Source organism: Globicephala melas, chromosome 10, assembly GCF_963455315.2.
Source record: "Globicephala melas chromosome 10, mGloMel1.2, whole genome shotgun sequence".
NCBI lineage: Eukaryota > Metazoa > Chordata > Mammalia > Artiodactyla > Delphinidae > Globicephala > Globicephala melas.
Genome location: NC_083323.1, coordinates 62,945,692 through 62,964,553, shown reverse-complemented (window position 1 = coordinate 62,964,553; position 18,862 = coordinate 62,945,692). Strand labels below are relative to the sequence as shown.

The following is an 18,862-nucleotide window of genomic DNA, read 5'->3' as shown; positions in this document are numbered from 1 at the left end:
CGGCGGGCGTTTGATGAGACAGGTTGCTAACGTCAGGCAGACCAGGAGAATGGGACAGTCGGTGCGAGGCTGGCCCTAGTTATGAAGCTAGCTGGTGCTGTGAACTGGACAACTTGGCCATGGGAGCTGGTCAGGTCAGCAGGATAGTGAAGAGATGAGTGACCTGGACCCACACAACAGGTGGGCCTGCAGATTTGAGGTGGGCCAGGGGCAGGCGGCCAAAGAGAGGGTGCACTTTTGGGAGTGGAAGCAGTGTGTCTCCAGAGGTGGACACGCACGGAGAATGCACAAAGAAAGCGGCACGACCACCACGCTAGGGCAGCAGTAGCCTGGGCAGCGGCAGATTCTCATGCCACAGCAGCAAGATCCCAAGACGATGGAGGCAGCACCCACACTAAAATCTCGAGGACCAGCTTGACACACAGGTAGGTGTTACCAACCTGGCATGTGGATAAAGAAAACAGAAACAGCAGGGCTTGGTCTCTACACCTGGTAGTGTGATAAACTGAAAAAACTGCTGTAGAGTTTGAAAAAGGGGAAGAAAATTGTATTCACCTAAATTCCCCTGGAAAGGAGAAACTGTCTTTGCTGGGAACAATATTTTGATTAGTGCTTAAGTCTGAAGCTGAGATCCCAGTGGCAGCATGGGTGTAGGTGGGACAGCTCTGCATGAGAGACGGGAAAGAGTTTTTGAATTTTGCATGTTAAACCAAAGAGAGAGGGGAAGAAAGGAGGCTGCTCTTCGGTACTGTTCACTGTGAGTCCCTTTCCCTATCACCCCGCTAAATTTTCGGGAAGTTATGAAGATCGTGAAATGCTTGGGGTCAAGTGGAGCGTGTATACTTGATACTTATGTGCACATATTCACGTGTGCGGGGTTGGTGCCTCAGGTTGAAACAGATGACGAGCAGAGCCCAGGCACTGGCAGGGATGCAGAGGGAGAGAAGGCGCTCAGAGAGGAGAGATACCACTATGGGGGTGCTAGAGTCAGGGGCAAGTTTAGCCAAATCTCAGCAGGTGCGGCCCCAGTTGATGTCTGGGTTACTAAATTCTGCCAGTGTTGTTTTTGATTATTCTCAGTTCTGTTTGCTGTATCCAAATCAACTAACAACAACAACAACACACACACACACACACTTGGAAACTCTTCAGGAACTGAAAACCAGGTATCTATGTACTAGGTGGGCTATAATGTTGATGTCCAGCTGGGACTCTCAGGCCCACTTCAGAGCGGAATCACAGCCAAGGACCAGCCTCCTTTGATGTTGCCGTGCCACCCCGTCTTCCCTAAGTTCCTGTTGAGAGGATGAGGGCGGCAGCAGCATCTTGCAGCCTTGGTTCTGGTTAGGTCTACACTGGCAGGCATCAGTACCCTCTCCCTGTCAAAGATATTATTGATTGTTCCCCAACCAGGGATCCAACCTGGGCCCTGGCAGTGAAAGCACCGAGTCCTAACCACTAGACTGCCAGGAAATTCCCATCCCTGTCAAAGATCTTTAACTGGGGCAGGGGCAGGGCCACAGGAGGCAGCTGGGGTTAGTAATCTAGAAAGGCTCCTTGAAACAGCCTTGAGTCTTCAATATTGACATCTTCAAGCCAAGAGAGGCAGAGTTGAACCTTCCTAACCAGAAAAGCCCCTTGTTGGCCCACTGAGTCCTGCCCGCCTCCCCTCAGCTGCTCTTCCCAGGGGCAGTTCTTGAAGGCAATAAGGAAATGACAATGCCAAAGATGGGCCCAGTTTATCCTGAGATTTTTGGTCTCTCTCATCTCTCCATACCTGCACCTGGCTCTCCTTGAGAATAACCCCCAGGCCTAGGGCAAGAAACACCTCTTGAGCAATTCACGTGCAGCCCAGGAAGCAAGTGGGAAGGAATGACTTCTGTCGTGATCTTCTGAGACGCCGTGTGGAGTCCTTTGAGAGAACTAGAATGGTGCTGGCGTGGGGACCCAAGCTCATGGCCAATGAGGCAGGTAAGCATCTCTCTGTCTGATGTGGTACAGTAAATGAGGTTATTATTAATGTTTGGAAAGATAGCTGTTGGGCGGTTGGACACAGAAGTGTGTACCCTTGGTGGGCAGATCTCCCTGAATCCAGATTAACCGTCCAGCCTTGCATCTTACCAGGCCTTGAGGGACATCAAGCTTTTGTGGTAGGAGGAATGCACATCCAATGCCAACAGCCGGGGAATATCTGGGTACCCCCCTAGCTGGTCCCAGGACAGGCTGGTGGGGGTCTTCTTTTCTACTGGGTGACTGGAGGAGGCCACATCAGTCTTCCAGATGGCCTCCAGCTGGTTCCCCTGTTGGCTGGGGTGTGAAGGTTGAAAGTGTAAGAAGAGATGAGGAGGTCTTTACAGAAAGGGAGGGACTGGGAAGCAACGAGCTCTGCAGGGTTTTCTTCCCTTCTCAAATAGCTGTCACTGCCTTCCTTGCCACATCTCTTCCCTTCCCAACTCTAAATCTCACCTCCTTGGGTCTCCTCTAGCTGAGGAGCTACTGGAAGAGGCTGCCGAGACAGCCCCTGTTCCTCCAGGCACACGCCCTGGGCCTGAAGCCCTGAACTGGCCACACCAGGGGGGTGTGTATGTGTCTCTTCTTGGCTGCCCAGAGACTCATGGTGTCTGTCTTTGAGCCCAGGGGTCACGTGGTGGGAAGGATCAGGTTGATTTACATGGATGGACCAGAGGCAGGTGCCAGACCAATGCTCAGGGTGGAAATGGTTGTAAGTTCTCAGCTGTGGGTCCCAGGAGTCTTTCAGTTGCATAGTTTGAAACATACTTGGTCAGGCTGTGCCATGAAGCCCACACACCACATACACACATACCCCCATCTGGGCCAATGGCCAGAGCTGGGCAGGCCGCTGAGAAGCTAGGTTCCTTGCAACTCATGGGGTGAGCTTTGCCTGTCTGTGCCTTCACTGAGCTGCCAGCCACCACCCCCCCGCACCCCGCAAGTCTGGTCACCCCTGCTCCCTGCCTCCCTCACCCACCTAGCCAGCTGCCCCTGGCTTCCATGCACCTACTGGGCCATCCGCAGGGGCACACATTGCTGGTGCTTGGTCATAAAGAGCTCCAGGTGTCACTTGCAGGAGGGGCTGCTGGAATGGATGTTCCGCAGTAAGGATGGAGGAGGCTTGCTTTTCCTTGACTTTGGGGAGGTGACCACAGGGGTGTTCAGGTTAATGTTCCACTCCTGCTGGAGCTAAGAGGAACCAGCAGAGAGGCATCAGAGAGAAAGGAATTCATCCTCTCTCTAGTGCCAGAGGAGGCATTGCCTGACTTGGGGCAGAGCAGAAAGGGTGAGGCCCAGGGAATGCCTCCAATTAGGTATGCCTGGGACCTCAGGGTATTGCATTTCCCAGAAATTCCTTGAATTGTTCTTTGCTGGTTTAGTTCCTGTTTTCTCCTTTGTTGTGGAGAATCTGGACAATGGGCAAAACAGCAAGGAAAAAACTAAAGGAAGTCAGAGCAGCTGGAACTGTGAGAGACTCGTGTTACCGGGCCAGGTTGTGTCAGGAATGCTCTCCATGTCTTGTCGTTCAGCCTCTGCCCTGGCCTTGGGGAAGGAGCTGGAGGAACCCTCACAGCCATCTAAAGAATTATTATATATATGGTCCCTTTCCTTCTCAACCTCAAAACCAATTTAGCAAGTCAAGACACCTACAGCAGGTGATCAGGACTAATATAAGGTGACAGGAAACTGAATTGGGAGACATCCCCATGGCCAAGGCTCTTCCAGCTGCCTTATGCCGGCACTTACACTGAATCCCTCAGGACACTCCTTCCCCCAGACTCTGGCCGTGGCTGCTCAGGACTCAGTGGGGTAACCTCCTGGCCCAGCCCTAGAGGAGATCTCAGCAGATTCTGAGTCACTGCTGCGGGATTCTGCAATCCCTCCAAGCCATCAGCTAGCCTCCTGTGGACCATGTCAGCACTCGCTGCTTTTCTGACCCTGGTAGCAGGGGAAAGAGTAGAGGAAACTGAAGGCAGACCTTAGAGAATAAAAATAGGTCAAACCCAACGGATTAAGACTCCGAATGACTTTGGACTCTCAACAGCAACACCAAAACCTAGAAGGCAATGAATGAGCAGTGCCTTCAAAATTGTGAGGGAAAATGAATTCTAACCTAGACTTCTGTATCCAGGCAAACTGTCAATTAAGAGTCAAGGGTAGGGGGGCTTCCCTGGTGGTGCAGTGGTTAAGAATCCGCCTGCCAATGCAGGAGACACAGGTTCAAGCCCTGGTCTGGGAAGATCCCACATGCCGCAGAGCAACTAAGCCAATGCACCACAACTACTCAAGTCCACGTGCCTAGAGCCCATGCTCCATAACAAGAGAAGCCACTGCAATAAGAAGCCCGCGCACTGCAATGAAGAGTAGACCCCACTCGCCACAACTAGAGAAAGCCCGCACGCAGCAACGAAGACCCAATGCAGCCAAAAATAAAAAAAAAAAATAAAAATTTTTTTAAAAAGTTAAGGGTAGGGACTTCCCTCGTGGTGCAATGGTTAAGAATCTGGCTGCTGGGGACTTCCCTGGTGATCCAGTGGTTAAGACTTCACCTTCCAATGCAGGGGATGTAGGTTCGATCCCTGGTCAGGGAGCTAAGATCCCACATGCCTTGCAGCCAAAAAAACCAAAACACAGAACAGAAGCAATATTTTAACAAATTTAATAAAGACTTTAAAAATGGTCCACATCAAAGAATCTGCCTACCAATGCAGGGGACACAGGTTTGAGCCCTGGTCCCAGAAGATCCCACATGCCGCAGAGCAGCTAAGCCCGTGCACAACTCCTGAGCCTGTGCTCTAGAGCCCACGAGCTACAACTACTGAAGCCCACGCACCTAGAGCCCATGCTCCACAACAAGAGAAGCCACCGCAATGAGAAGCCCATGCACTGCAACGAAGAGCAGCCGCCGCTCGCTGCAACTAGAGAAAGCCTGAGTGCACAGTAACGAAGACCCAATGCAGCCAAAAAAAAAAAAAAAAAAGTTCTACCTCGTAACAACAAAAACAAAGCACATTAAAAAAAAAAAGGGCTTCCCTGGTGGCGCAGTGGTTGAGAGTCTGCCTGCCAATGCAGGGGACACAGGTTCGTGCCCCGGTCCGGGAAGATCCCACATGCCGCAGAGCGGCTGGGCCCGTGAGCCATGGCCGCTGAGCCTGTGCATCCGGAGCCTGTGCTCCGCAGTGGGAGAGGCCACAACAGTGAGAGGCCCACGTACCGCAAAAAAAAAAAAAAGAGAGAAAGCAGGGGAGCTGTCCCCAGAGAGAAGCAAAGGGAGTCGCCAGCACGAGAGTGAAGAAGACAGCTGTGACCAAGCCTGGAGAGCAAGCAGATCAGACAAGAGCAGGACAGGGAGACCCACAGGGGAGGGAGAATCTGAGCACAGAGTCGGGACTGCAGGCTCCAACTACCTCCCCTCCAGAAGAAGCTTTCTTGTCCAGCTCCTTTGGAGGGTTCCTCCCTCTCTTGCTCTCCCCCTATATGGAGATTGGAAAACTGGCCTTCCTTACGCTCAGGCTGTCTCCTGCCTTCCCCTCTTCCTGGTTCAGAGGCTTTAATCTGCTCTCTTACTTCCCAACTGCTCTCCCGTGCCCAGGTACACCCCACAGCCCCATGGCTCCACCCTGGTCCCATCCCTGCCGGCTGTGCTGACCCCTGAGAAGGTCGCCGGGTGGGAGGCCCACCTTGGGGAACATGGTCATCATGCTGCTCAGGCACTCTCGGCGCTTCTCCTCCAGGTCCCTCTGCTTGTCTGTCCAGGCCTGAAGCTGGAGGTTCTGCAGGCGGTCGACGTTTTCCAGGAAGAGGTAGAGGTTCTGGGCCTTGTAGGCAGCCCCAGCTTCTCGCACAACTTGTACCTGGTTGATCACTTCTTGTCTGGGAAGAGAGGGAAGTGATTTAGTGGGTGAAGGAGACTCCTCCTGCCCCCAACTCTCTGTTAACCAGAGATGACTCTGTGTCTGTGAGAGCTGGGGAAAACAGGGAGCAGAGAAGCAGGAGGTGGTGTCAGGTGAGGAGGCTCGGGCTGGGCTGGAAACAGGAATAAAAGTAAGGCAAATGGGGGAGCGTGTTAGGCGGGTTACAGACAGGGCAGTAGGAAGACAGGAAGAAAGGCTTGCAGGAAAGCTCACTAGAGGGAGAGCAGTGTGTAAGTGTTTGACCTCCCACACCTTCAGGGCTGCCCAAGGCTCCGAGGTCAGGTGTCCTTCGCAGGTACCCTCCCTCGGGGGGACCTTGTCCAGGCCTGGGGTGATTCTCCCCATCCCACTTGCCCCATGCTCCTCCTTTCTCACTGGGTTCTGGCTCTGCCCATATATTGCAGCAGTGTGGGTGGGTGCTGGTGGGTGCCAGGGAGGACCTACCGGAGGCTCTGGAAATGTCTGTAGAGGATGTACTTATGGCACAGGCACCACAGCTTGAGCGCGTTCAGCTCCACGGCGGTGGTGGTGAGCTCCCGCACCTTGTTGCGCAGGTAGTGGGGCAGGCCCAGCTGATCCTCCTCAGTCAGGAGCTGCAGGTTCTTCCTCTGGGCCTCCACGTCCACGTGGTATACCTTCCCCTTCAGAGTTACTGGGGATGTATGCAAAGGGGGCTGGGCCACTTCTCGGAGGGATGTCCCCGTGACAGGAAGGGAGGCCGTCTTCTTGGGCTTCGTGGGAACACCGCGGGCCCGTGGTTTCTGAGTAAACTCAGCTGAACTCATGGTCCTCTGGTTTCCAGGGGCAGGCTGCTGGGTCTTAGGGGACCTGGGCAAGTGTGGCCTCCTGCCTTGGTGAGCAGATTGGGCCTGGCTTGAGGGAGGTGCCAGTGATGCCTCCTCCAAGTCCCTCCATCGACTGGTGGGCATGAAGCCCATTCTCTCCACGTCCTCTCCTGTCCGCTCTGGCCCCCTCCATGGGCCCCCTTGCTCCTGGGCCAATCTCCGCTGCCACCCCCTTGCTGCTTCCCCCTGCTCCCACTGCCGCTGCTTCTCCCGGTGTCCCGCTCCAGCAGGGCCCACTTCTCTTGCCACTGCAGCCACATCTCCTCCTCCAGCCACTGCTGCCTTCGCCTCTCCCAGCTGAGTTCCTCTTCCCAGTGCTCTGCCTTGCTCTCCAAGGCCACCTTCCTAGAGCTCTCTGGGGACAGCTGCTTCTGAAAATGGGACTTCATCTGGAGTCCTTCCTTCTCCTGGGTCACTTCCTGGAAGAAGTCCTTCTGGTCTTTGACTTTGTGGCCTGGGCTTTCTGCTGACGGTCTTTCCCATTTCTTAGGAAACTTGTGATCCACGGAGGATGGCAACACAGGCTGAAGATTTTCAGTGTCCTTGCTGCTGTACACATCTGCAGTCCTTGAATGCACAGTCATGGTGGAAAGTGGTTGACATGTGGAAGGCCTAGCGCTACTCTCCCAGGTCATGGCCAGGCGACTTGGGGAGAGTGGTGAAAACTGCTCCTCCTTCTTGGGCTCCTGTTGGGTTTCCTCTATGACTGTTTCTTTCTTTCGGAGGGCCTCTTTCTTGGCAGGGGCTGGCGAGTCAACCAAGATCTTGACTGAGTATTCTGCTTGACCTCTAGCAGACTAAGCCTTGTTCAGCTGGAACTCTAAGGCACGCTTCCTCAGGAGAAGGTCATGGTACTTTCCCCCTAGAATTTCTACCTGCTTTAGTAGGGCATCTCTCTTACTCTTGAGGACTTGGAGGGACTTCTGGAAATACAGCCTCTGGCTGCTGAGTTCTTTGGTCATCTCTATTTTCAGGTGCCTGTATTTGGCCTCCAGGCTTCTGTTCTCCTTGTGCTGGAGCATCAAGGCCTTGTTGAGGTTCTTGACCACAGCAGACATGTACCTGATGGCCCTGGTTGAACATCGTGGAGTCCAGGAGTTCCTGCAGCATGGACTTCACCTCGGAGACCCTTATGCAGGTAGTGTGCTTGTCCTGGAGCATCTGCTCTGGGCTCAGTGGCTGAGGGCAGGATGTCACTTTTTGTGGGCTTTGTTCCCGCCAGCCCTGCCAGAAGGTGTGTTTGGACACTAGGAGAGGTGGAGAGAACAAAGGCAATAAACTCCCATGGATCCAAGGATTATACTGATTCTCCACACCCTGCTTGGCCAAATTCCCATCCAACCTTCTTAGGGCTTTGGCAATAAGGAGCTGGGGCATTATATGAGGCCAGGGGAGATATTGTCAGGAGAGATCTCTGCTGGGCTCAGAGCTTACCTGTCAGGGTCTGTCAGCTCCACAGCACCTGCAGGACCCAGAGGGGTCTGGACCAATTTGATCCAGTTCAACCCAATTCAACACACTGCTGATCCTCCATATTTCCCTGGAGTAGAGTGATTTTTCTAATCACGCTACTTCCCAGTCTCAATATCTCTGTTTGGCTACCTATTGCCAACTATCTAAATTCTGGAAGCCCACCTGGCACTTAGACTCTAGATCACCTGGGAAGTTGTATTTCCCTTTCCTGTTACCACTGGACTGTGTTTGTAGAGAATTTATCACGTGGTCCTGCAGTGGTTTATATTCTTTTATAATGACTAATGTCTTTTTCCATTTTGGGGGTCATGAACTCCTATGATATTTTGATGAAAGCAGGAAAATGTACATAAACACCGATTGTGCACTTTGTGTTCAAACCCATTCATATGCAGACTTCAGCTCCTCAGGGATGGTCCATGGTCATAGCTGTATCCCCTTGGATCTACTAGGTGTAGAGCTGCTGGAGGGATTATCTTGGAGCATCCATTCATTTCTCATTCAGTGAACATCACTGGCAGACAAAACACTGGCTAACTTTGGATGAGGGGCTAAAGGCAATATGGAAATTAAATGACACTGAAATCAAGCCAGCATTTAGCTAATACTGTCAGAGAGGCCATATGCTCTAATGGTTCAGAGCATGGATTCTAGAGTCAGATAACTCGGGCTTGAATCCCATCCCTACCACTTGCCTCAGGCAAGTTTCCTAACTTCTCAGCACCTCTATTTCTGAAAAATGGGGATAATCATAGCATTTACTTCATGGGACGTAAGTAGATTATGCATGTTTAGTACCAAGCACTGTACCAGGTACCTAGAAAGTGCTCAATAACTAATCCCTAAAAAAATGAATAAGACACAGCCTTTGCCCTCCAGAAATGTATAACCTAGCAAGGAAATAAATCAAGTAAACAAATAACTATATTTCAAGACATAATATGACAAGGATAGTAGGAGACATTGTCTCCTTCTCCTCCACCTTTCCTTGCTTCCTCCCTCCCCCAGCTATCGACCTTGCTTAACTGGTAAGGAACCTGGCCATGAAAATCAATGGTAAAATGATAATGTCAGCTCTTGTTTATTAAGCCCTGAGTGTGTGTTCTGAGCACGGTGCCAGATGCCTCACACCATGTGCAACCCTGTAAGGAAGACAATGCTCTCCTCACTTTGCATATGAGGAAAGTGAGGTTCAGAGAGAGGAAGTAACTTGCCCAAAGTCACACAGCTAGAAATTGGGATTCAAACTCAGGTTTGTCTGACTCCGAAGCCCATGCTCTCGAGTAAGATTGAGAAGCCAGAAAACCTATGCGTGGGGCCTAGTTTTGCCACAGGCTTTCCTAGTGGATCCTTCTCTCCTCTGAGCTTCAATGTTCTCATCTACAAAATGTGGCAGTTAGATAATCCGGGCCCATTCTAGTGCTGAGAGAAGTGATATTTCAAGGTTGAGCCATGTTGCTGACTGGCTACTTCTGGAGTAGCCACAATCGAGAAGGTTCTAGAAGGGCCTCCAGCTGAGTCTCACCAGACTGCTTGGCTCTGCATCTGGGTTTGGTTTAAGGAAAGGATGTTCCGCTAGCTCTAGCTATAAACTCCACCCTTTCTGACCTTCCAGCCTTGTTCCCCAGAACCTACACGAGGCCACAGCTCCAGGGACCACCAACGAGGACCTGTCTCCACATCACACCTTCCTTCAGCCCTGAGGGACAGCCCAGAACTGCTCACTTCTCAGCTTGGGTCCACCACCCCAACCTCTTACCACCGACCATCCATCTCAGCTAAAGCTTTTGTTATGGAGGAGAATCAGAAAGACTCCCACAGACCCTGGTGTGTGACTTCTTTCCTTGAGATGGCATCTGCCCCACCCAGCTCCCCTGCCAGGTGCTCCTGGAACCTACTTTGTGCCCCTTTCCTTTGTCCTTCAATGAGAGTGGAGCGGAGGGAAATGAGAGACTCGATGCCTCCTTTGGTGGCGATGAGGGAGAGAGGTAACCCCTTCTCCATCACCTCGATCCATTCATCCAGGGCTTCCTCTTCCTCCTCACTCTTCCTGTTCCTGATCTCATAGGTCAGACTGTCACTTGGAGAGAGAGTGGGAGATGCAGGCTGAGAATAGTCTCTCCTCTAGGGAGCCCCAAATAGCCCTATAGGATAGGGGTTACACCAGCAGGCTTTGAGGTTGGATTGGTTTAACCTCTTATTAGCTGTATGATGTTGAGCAAGTCACTTATTTCCCTAGCCTTAGTATCCTTGCCAAAAAAGGGTTGGGTATGGATTAAATGAGATAATACAAGTGAAATGATTAACATGAGACCTGCCATGTAGAAAATATGCATAGACATAAAACAGCACTGTTGTACTAGAAAGCCAGCAATGCGCCTATCTTGTTATTGCTCTATCCTCACTGCCTAGTCCAATATCTGGACAATTAAATGAATTAACTGCAGTCAACAGCCCTGCTTAGTTCTTGGGGGCAGCTGAAGGACCACTGAACCGAGAGCTCCTCAGGGGCAGGGCAATGTGAGTAGGGGTAGGGCATATCCCTATACCATCTTCCTCCAACACTGCAGCATCCACCATACCTCACACCAGACTGAGGTCTCCTGATCGGATAACTCTGATCTTAACGGGGGTAGCTTCTGGCTCCAGGGCTGCATGCAGCTGGTCCACACCCAAATGGCTATACCAGTTGCTTACAGCTGGCACCAGTGCTGTTTGGCTCAGTATCCATTCAGTACTTTGAATATCACCCTTGAGTCCCTCTATAAAATAGCTAGTGTGCTCCACAAAAAACAATTAGAACTAATAAACAAATTCAATAAAGTTACAGGATCCAAAATCAACATATAAAAGTCAGTTGCATTTCTACACACTAACAATTAACTATCCAAAAAAGAAATAAAGAAAACAATCCCATTTACAATAGCATCAAAACAATAAAATACTTAGGAATACATTTAACAAAGGAGGTGAAGGATCTCTACAGTGAAAACCATAAGACATGAATGAAAGAAATTAAAGAAGACACGTGTAAATGGAAAGATAACCCATGTTCATGGATCAGAAGAATTAATATTGTTAAAATGTCTATACTACTCAAAGTCATCCATAGATTCAGTGCAATCCCTATCAAAATCTCAATGGCATTTTCCACAGAACTAGGAAGAACAATCCTGAAATTCATACGGAACCACAAAAGACCCCAAATAGCCAAAGCATTCTTGAGGAAGAAAAACAAGGCTGGAGGCATCACACTACCTGATTTTAAGCTATATTACAAAGCTATAGTAAACAAAACACTATGGCACGGGCATATAAACAGACACATAGATAAATGGGCCAGAATCAAGAGCTCAGAAATAAACCCATGCATATACGGTCAGCTAATATTTGACAAGGGACCCAAGAACACTCAATGGGGAAAGGATAATCTCTTCAATAAGTGGTGCTGGTAAACGTGTACATTTACATGCAAAAAAATGAAATTGGGGCTTCCCTGGTGGCACAGTGGTTGAGAGTCCGCCTGCCGATGCAGGGGACACGGGTTTGTGCCCCGGTCCAGGAAGATCCCACATGCCGCAGAGCGGCTAGGCCCGTGAGCCATGGCCGCTGAGCCTGTGCTCCGCAACGGGAGAGGCCACGACAGTGAGAGGCCCGCGTACTGCAAAAAAAAAAAACAAAAAAACCCCCACGAAATTGGACTCCTATCTTATACCACTCACAAAAATTAACTCTAAATTAATTAAAAACTTAAATACAAGCCCAGAAACCATAAAACTCCTAAAAGAAAACATAGGGGAAAAGCTTCTTGATATTGGTCTTGGCAATGATTTTTTTTGGGTATGACATCAAAAGCAAAGGCAACAAAAGCAAAAATAAATAAGTGGAACTACATCAAATTTAAAAGTTTCTGCACAGTAAAAGAAATGATTATCAAAGTGAAAAGCCTCAACCTACAGAACGGGAGAAAGTACATGCAAACCATGTATTTAATAAGGAGTTAATATCCAAAATCTATAAGGAACTCACACAACTTAATAGCAAAAAAACAAATAATCCGATTAAAAGATGGGCAAAGGATATGAATAGACATTTTTCTAAAGAAGATATACAAATGGCCAACAGGTATATGAAAAGGTGTTCAACATCACTAATTATCAGGGAAATGCAAATCAAAGCCACAACGAGATAGTACCTCAGACCTGTTAGGATGGCTATTATGTATAAAAGACGAGATAACAAGCAATGGTGAGGACCTGAAGAAAAGGGGACCCTTGTGCACTGTTGGTGGGAATGTAAATTGGTATAACCATTTTGGAAACCAGTATGGAGTTTCCTAAAAAAAATTAAAAATAGAATTACCATATAGTCCAGCAATCCCACTTCTGGGTATATATCCATAGGAAACAAAATCACTGTCTCCAAGAGATTTCTGCATGCTCATGTTCACTGAAGCATAATTTACAACAGTCAAGACATGGAAAAAACCTAAGTGTCAGTCAGTGGATGAATGGATAGAGAAAATGTAGTATATATATTGAAATACAGATAGTCCCCAACTTATGATGGTTCAACTTATGATTTATTGACTTTACAATGAGGCGAAAGTGATACACATTCAGTAGAAGTCATGCTTTGAATTTTGATCTTTTCCCATGCTAGTGAAATATGGTACAATACTCTCTCATGATGCTAGGCAGTAACAGCAAGCTACAGCTCTAAGTGGCCACAAAATCACAGGGGTAAACAACGGATACACTTACAACCATCTGTATGCATACAGCCATTCTGTTTTTCACTTTCAGTATAGTCTTCAATAAATTACATGAGATATTAAACACTTTATTATAAAATAGGCTTTGTGTTAGATGATCTTGCGCAACTGTAGGCTAATGCAAGTGTTCTGAACACATTTAAGGTAGGCTAGGCTAAACTGTGATGTTTGGTAGGTTAGGTGTATTAAACACATTTTCAATTTATGGTATTTTCAACTTATGATAGGGTTATTGGGACATAACCCCATCATAAGCTAAGGAAGATCTATATTATTAAGTCATAAAACAGAAGGAAATCCTGCCATTTGCAACAACATGAATGGACCCTGAGGGTATTACACTAAGTGAAATAAGTCAGACAGAGAAAGAAAGACAAATACTGTACGATCTCACTTATATGTGGAATCTAAAAAAAGTTGAACTCACAGAAACAGAGAGTAAATTGGTGGTTATCAGAGGCTGGGAGGTGAGAGAAATGGGGAGATGTTGGTCAAAGTGTACAAACTTTCAATTATAAGATGAATAAGTTCTGGATATCTAATGTACAGCATGGTGACTACAGTTAATAATACTGTATTGTATACAGGCATACCGCATTTTATTGCACTTTGCTTTACTGTTGTTTGCAAATACTGCATTTTTTAAAAATTGAAAGTTTGTGCAAACCCTGCATTGTCAGATGATGGTTAGCACTTTTTAGCGATAAAGTATATTTAATGTTCATTGTTTTCTTATACATAATGCTATTGCACACTTAATAGACTACAGTAGAGTATAAACATAACTTTTACAGGTACTAGGAAGCCAAAACATTCACATGATTCACTTTATTATGATATCCACTTTATTGTGGTGGTCTAGAACTGAATCTGCAATATCCAAGGTATGCCTATATTTGCAATTCGCTAAGAGAGTAGATCTTAAATATTCTCACCACACACACAACAAAGGATGACTATGTGAGGTGATATGTTATTGTGATAATCATTTCACTATATACATATATATGTTTATATATAAAATAATCACATGTGCACTTTAAATTTACAATGTTGTTTGTCAGTTATATCTCAATAAAGCTGGAAAAATAAAACAGCTAGTGTGAGTTTGCACTTAGGTTCTATCTTACTAAAAAATGAGATGTAATAATGAACCCAGGACTTAGGCTTCATCACATATGCACCTAATATCACAATCTGTTACGTTTTGGACAATGACATGCTTGCCTCTCTAGGGAATAGAGGTGATATGCTACGACATGAGTGGGACAATGTTTCACTGGAGAGGCGCTGCGATGTGTCTTTTGCACCCTCTGCACCCACCACCCTGCACTCCCCTCCCAGCAAATGCTGACCTAGGGTAGGGGAAAGGAGGAGGCTGAGTGAGCTGGCACCAGCATCTTGGGGGGGAAGGCACCCACCCTCAGGACTGCACCCAGCCTGCAAACTCACCCCAGTCACCTAGCCAGTGGAGAATTTCATACAAGTGCTTCTCTTTAGTCTTAGCATCGTTGGAGAATGAGGTAATTTTCTCCAGCAAGATGAATCTGTTCTTGCCCTTTTGCTCTGTCTGGTGAGATTTTGCCTTTTTTTTTGAAATCATATCCTAATTCTTCCTGGAAGCGGCTGATGACACAGTTGACATTGTCCAAGATGTCTGAGAGCTGGGAAGAAATATCCTATATGGGAGGCAGCAGACTGTAGTGTTTTGGGGTGTGAACTCTGGTGCCAGATGCCATGTCCTAGTAGTGTGATCTTAGACAAGTCAGTTAATTTCTTGGGGCCTCAGTTTTCTTATTTGTGAAGTGTAGATAATTATAGTACCTGTGTCACAGGGTTTTTGTAAAGATTAAATGAACCAGTATTTGTAAAGCACTTAGGACAGCGCCTGGCACATAAAATAAGTGTTAGCTCTAATTACTGTCATTTTGATTATTAAGACCAGCTCAGGGAGAGAATACTAAAAATCCACAGCAAACATTTCTTCAGAATTTCAGAATTTGCTGGGGACTTCTGGACATCTCTCCTCACAAGGATCCAGAGGCAACAAACTAGAAAAATGAGGCCCCAAGAAACCCTCAGGATCAGAGGCTCCCGTTAAAAAAATGCACCAGAGGCTCACGTGCAGGGTGATTTGAATCTTTGGCCATTTCCCTGTGAGTTTCTAGGGCTCAGCTTGGGGCACTCTGACAGGCTGCCAAGAACAGACCCCAATCAGGAACTCTGGGCCCCTCCTCCTGCCCTGGTAGGACCCACCACGATGTGTCTCAGGGCCAACCTAGGGCTTCCCTGTGGGCTGTCTGCTTCCTGGGCCCATCCCTGCCTCGGGGGCAGTTTGATTCCAGCTCACCCTCCACTAAACTGTCCACAAACCCAGCTTGCTGAGGATCCCAGGACCCCTGAGGGCCCAGAGCTGGAATCTTTCCCAAATCTGGGCTCAGTCCCTAGCCTCCACATCAGACCCCAACAGAAGGATGACACCCTCATCTCAAGGGGTTACCTCCTGAGCCCGAGTTAGTTGGGCAGCCTCAATTCTTGAGATGATGGCTTTCACCGACACAGGGGTCACCAACAGTAGGGGCTTGTCTTTCTCCATTTGGGATCACTCTGTCAGTCACAAAGATGTCCAGTGTCTCTGGTACAGGGGCCTGGACACACGATGTTGGCTGCTTGGGGGTTAAGGACTCCAGGGCAGCTTCTGAGTACCCTCTTCCTAGCCACAGCTCCCTGTAACTGCCAGACATCACGTTCCAACTGACCTTCTTTTCTCCAGTGACATCATGAGGTTGATTGGAAGAATGACTCCCTGTCATCTATCTGCTTGATTATCTAGCTTTTTAATCCATCACCTAATATATATTAACTTGACCTGTTGCTTTTTAAAAATCATTAAATGTTATGCTCCTAAACTAAATATTAACAGCTAAAAGTAGGAAACAATTAGAAAACAATTAGAAAAGCAATTAGAAAAAGTTCTTTTCCCAAAGAACTTTTAATTAAAAAAAAATTACAGCCGATCAATAACTAATGGGAATATATTTCAATTTGCACCAGGGGTCAGGGCTTAACCAACACTGTCACTGAAGGTAACCATCAGTGCCAGAGGCCTTTCTAAAACAAATGATTAAAATGGACATCACTGTATGCCCAGGACTAGAACTTTGCCTGGTATATAGTAGGCACTTAATAAACATTTGTTGAATTAATGAATCTGTAAGTAAAAATACATATATGTGCAAATTATTCTTCCATGTTACTGAAACATTTAACAGATAAGGAATTAAACATTGTAACTTCAGTTCTTAGCAGTGCCATAGCCACTTAACAACTTGTCACCTGACACCCACCTGTCTTTTACATACTATCATTCATTCACTTATTCAAAGTTAATTCTTTCATTGCCTCACTTACTCAACGAACACTTACTGGTAACGTTCTATGTTCCAGGCATGGGGCTAGACGCTAGAAATACAAAAAACAGTGAGACCTAGTTCTGTCTTTGAGGCAGTCTCACCCTGGTTTATGGATACCTGTCTATCTATACATCTGGCACTGGATGGTCCTTTAATCCCTTATGATTTCAGAGCATGTTGTAGGTTACAAATAACTTATTTATCCTTACAAACATGTAGAGCCAGCTGAGGCTCAGAGTTATGAGACTTATCTAAAGTTACAGAGCTGGGAAGTACAGACTCAGGACTTCAACCTGCTTTTCTGATTCCCAATCTGAGGTCCTTTCCCCTTTTCTCCCTTTCTCTCCCTCCCCACTTCTTCTTTCTTTTACATATAATCATACTGATAATTAGATCACAAATAGGTACTTCCCTGGTGGTCCAGTGGTTAAATCTGCCTTCCAATGCAGGGAATGTGGGTTCAATCCCTGGGCAGGGAACTAAGATGCCACAAGCCTAAATTAGGGTAGTCACCAAGGAGAAGACACATAAAATGTAGACTGGGGGCTTCCCTGGTGGCGCAGTGGTTGAGAGTCTGCCTGCCAATGCAGGGGACACGGGTCTGTGCCCCGGTCCAGGAAGATCCCACATGCCACGGAGCAGCTAGGCCCGTGAGCCATGGCCGCTGAGCCTGCGCATCTGGAGCCTGTGCTCCGCAACGGGAGAGGCCACAACAGTGAGAGGCCCGCGTAGCGCAAAAAAAAAAAAAAAAAAAGAATGAACTACTGATACATGCAACAACATGGATAATCTCAAAAGCTTTATACCAAGTGAAAGAAGGCAGGCACAAACTACCACACACTGTATGACTCCATTCATATGAAATTCTAGAGATGCAAAACTATAGTGACAGAAAGCAGATCAGTAGGTGACAGGAGCCAGATGAGGGAGAAGCGGCTGACTGCAAAAGGGAACAAAGAACGTTTCTGAGGGGAGGAAATGTTTTATGTCATGATTATGGTGGTGTTTACATGACTGTACCATTTGTGAAAATTCACTGTACCCTACACTTAAAATTGGTGAATTTTATTATGTGTAAACTATACCTCAATAAAGCTGATTTTTAAAAATGCAATGTTTTATAATGCCCAAGACTGTGGCGGGATTGTGGGCAGACAGTGCAAGGGGCTGGAAGTTAGGAGGGTATAAGGAAATAACTCTTTCTCTTTTCTCAGGTGGCAAGTCTTCTCTTTTTTCCTTCCCTTAACCCTTGGGGCTGGGATGCTCCCTCCTCCAAGCCCCTCTCCCAAGCAGTTCAGGCCAGTAGCAGCTCCTTCACCACAGTTCAAGGGTCACACTAGTTGATCACTAGCCCAGAAGAGATGCTTCTAAACCTTTTTTAAAAAAGCAGCTAACCCCCTTTTGCAAGCAAAGCCTTCTGTAGAACCTCACTATCTAAAACAGATAAAAGCAATGTCTTATTAGAATACATTTGTAAGTTCAACTTCATGATATCTCTGTATTAGAAAATCATTCGATATCAACAAGCTTGTTCTGACAAACCCAAAAATTTTATACGTAGGACATCTGAGCGTATATATTTTTAAACTACTGTTTTAAAAATATTTAAAATATATTTAAAGTTTCTGGGTAAAAATGGTAGATTGAACACACGTATCTAATTTTGTTCTACTAAAAATATACTAAAACTATAGCAAAGGGATTTTTTTAAGGCATAAGTGCACAAAGACAGGGAAACAGGAGAGGAGACGAGCAAAATACTTTAGGAAGCTGTTAAGCATATGGATGAGTGGTTGCTGATAGACTAGAGAAGGATGAATCCTAAGGCAGAAGTGGGGCAACCATATGGCAAATGGAATTAGTTGTGCCAGATTGCTGACCACCCCAAGAAGGAAGTCCTAAAGATGTGACATCAGAGATTCCCTGCAGTGAAGCTCTTGGAGACAAGCCCCACCCATGTACCTCAACCCACAGAGCACAAACGCTTCTCACTGGGATTTTGGTAACCCATCCTTAAATGTGAGCAGACAACCAGGGATTATAGGACCTTCAAGCAAAGAATCTAACATGAAAGAGATCAAAACCACAGAAAAAGAAATTTGGAGAAAACAGTGATTATGCAAGAGAAGAAAACTTAAACCACCATTAGTAGTGTCAGAGATAAGCTATTGCAACATTGAAACAAAATAATATGCTATAAAAAGGAATAGCTGGAGAACAAAAATAAAGTGAGAGTAATAAAAGTCTTTAAAATATTGAAAAACTCAGTAGAAGAATAGGAAGATTTGAGGAAATCTCCCAAAGACAAAGTAAAAAAGATGAAAAGTAAGAGAGAAAAACAAGAAATGAGAAGGACCAGTCCAGCAGATCCATCATCTGAATTATAGGAGTTCCAAAAAAGAAATAAGAAAAAATGGAAGTGAAGAAATC

At 46.9% G+C, this 18,862-nt stretch overlaps 1 protein-coding gene across 1 annotated transcript; it reads right to left on the bottom strand.

The window, feature by feature from the left end:
• Positions 1 to 2,162: 2,162 nt before the first annotated feature.
• FAM186B (family with sequence similarity 186 member B) lies at positions 2,163 to 15,615 on the bottom strand. Its single transcript, XM_060306965.1, is given in 8 exon segments — positions 2,163 to 2,307; positions 2,990 to 3,201; positions 5,694 to 5,886; positions 6,372 to 6,990; positions 6,993 to 7,846; positions 7,848 to 8,019; positions 10,144 to 10,369; positions 15,520 to 15,615. Coding segments are annotated over 7 exon segments (2,343 nt in total). The 3' UTR covers positions 2,163 to 2,307; positions 2,990 to 3,018.
• Between the last annotated feature and the right edge of the window lie 3,247 nt (positions 15,616 to 18,862).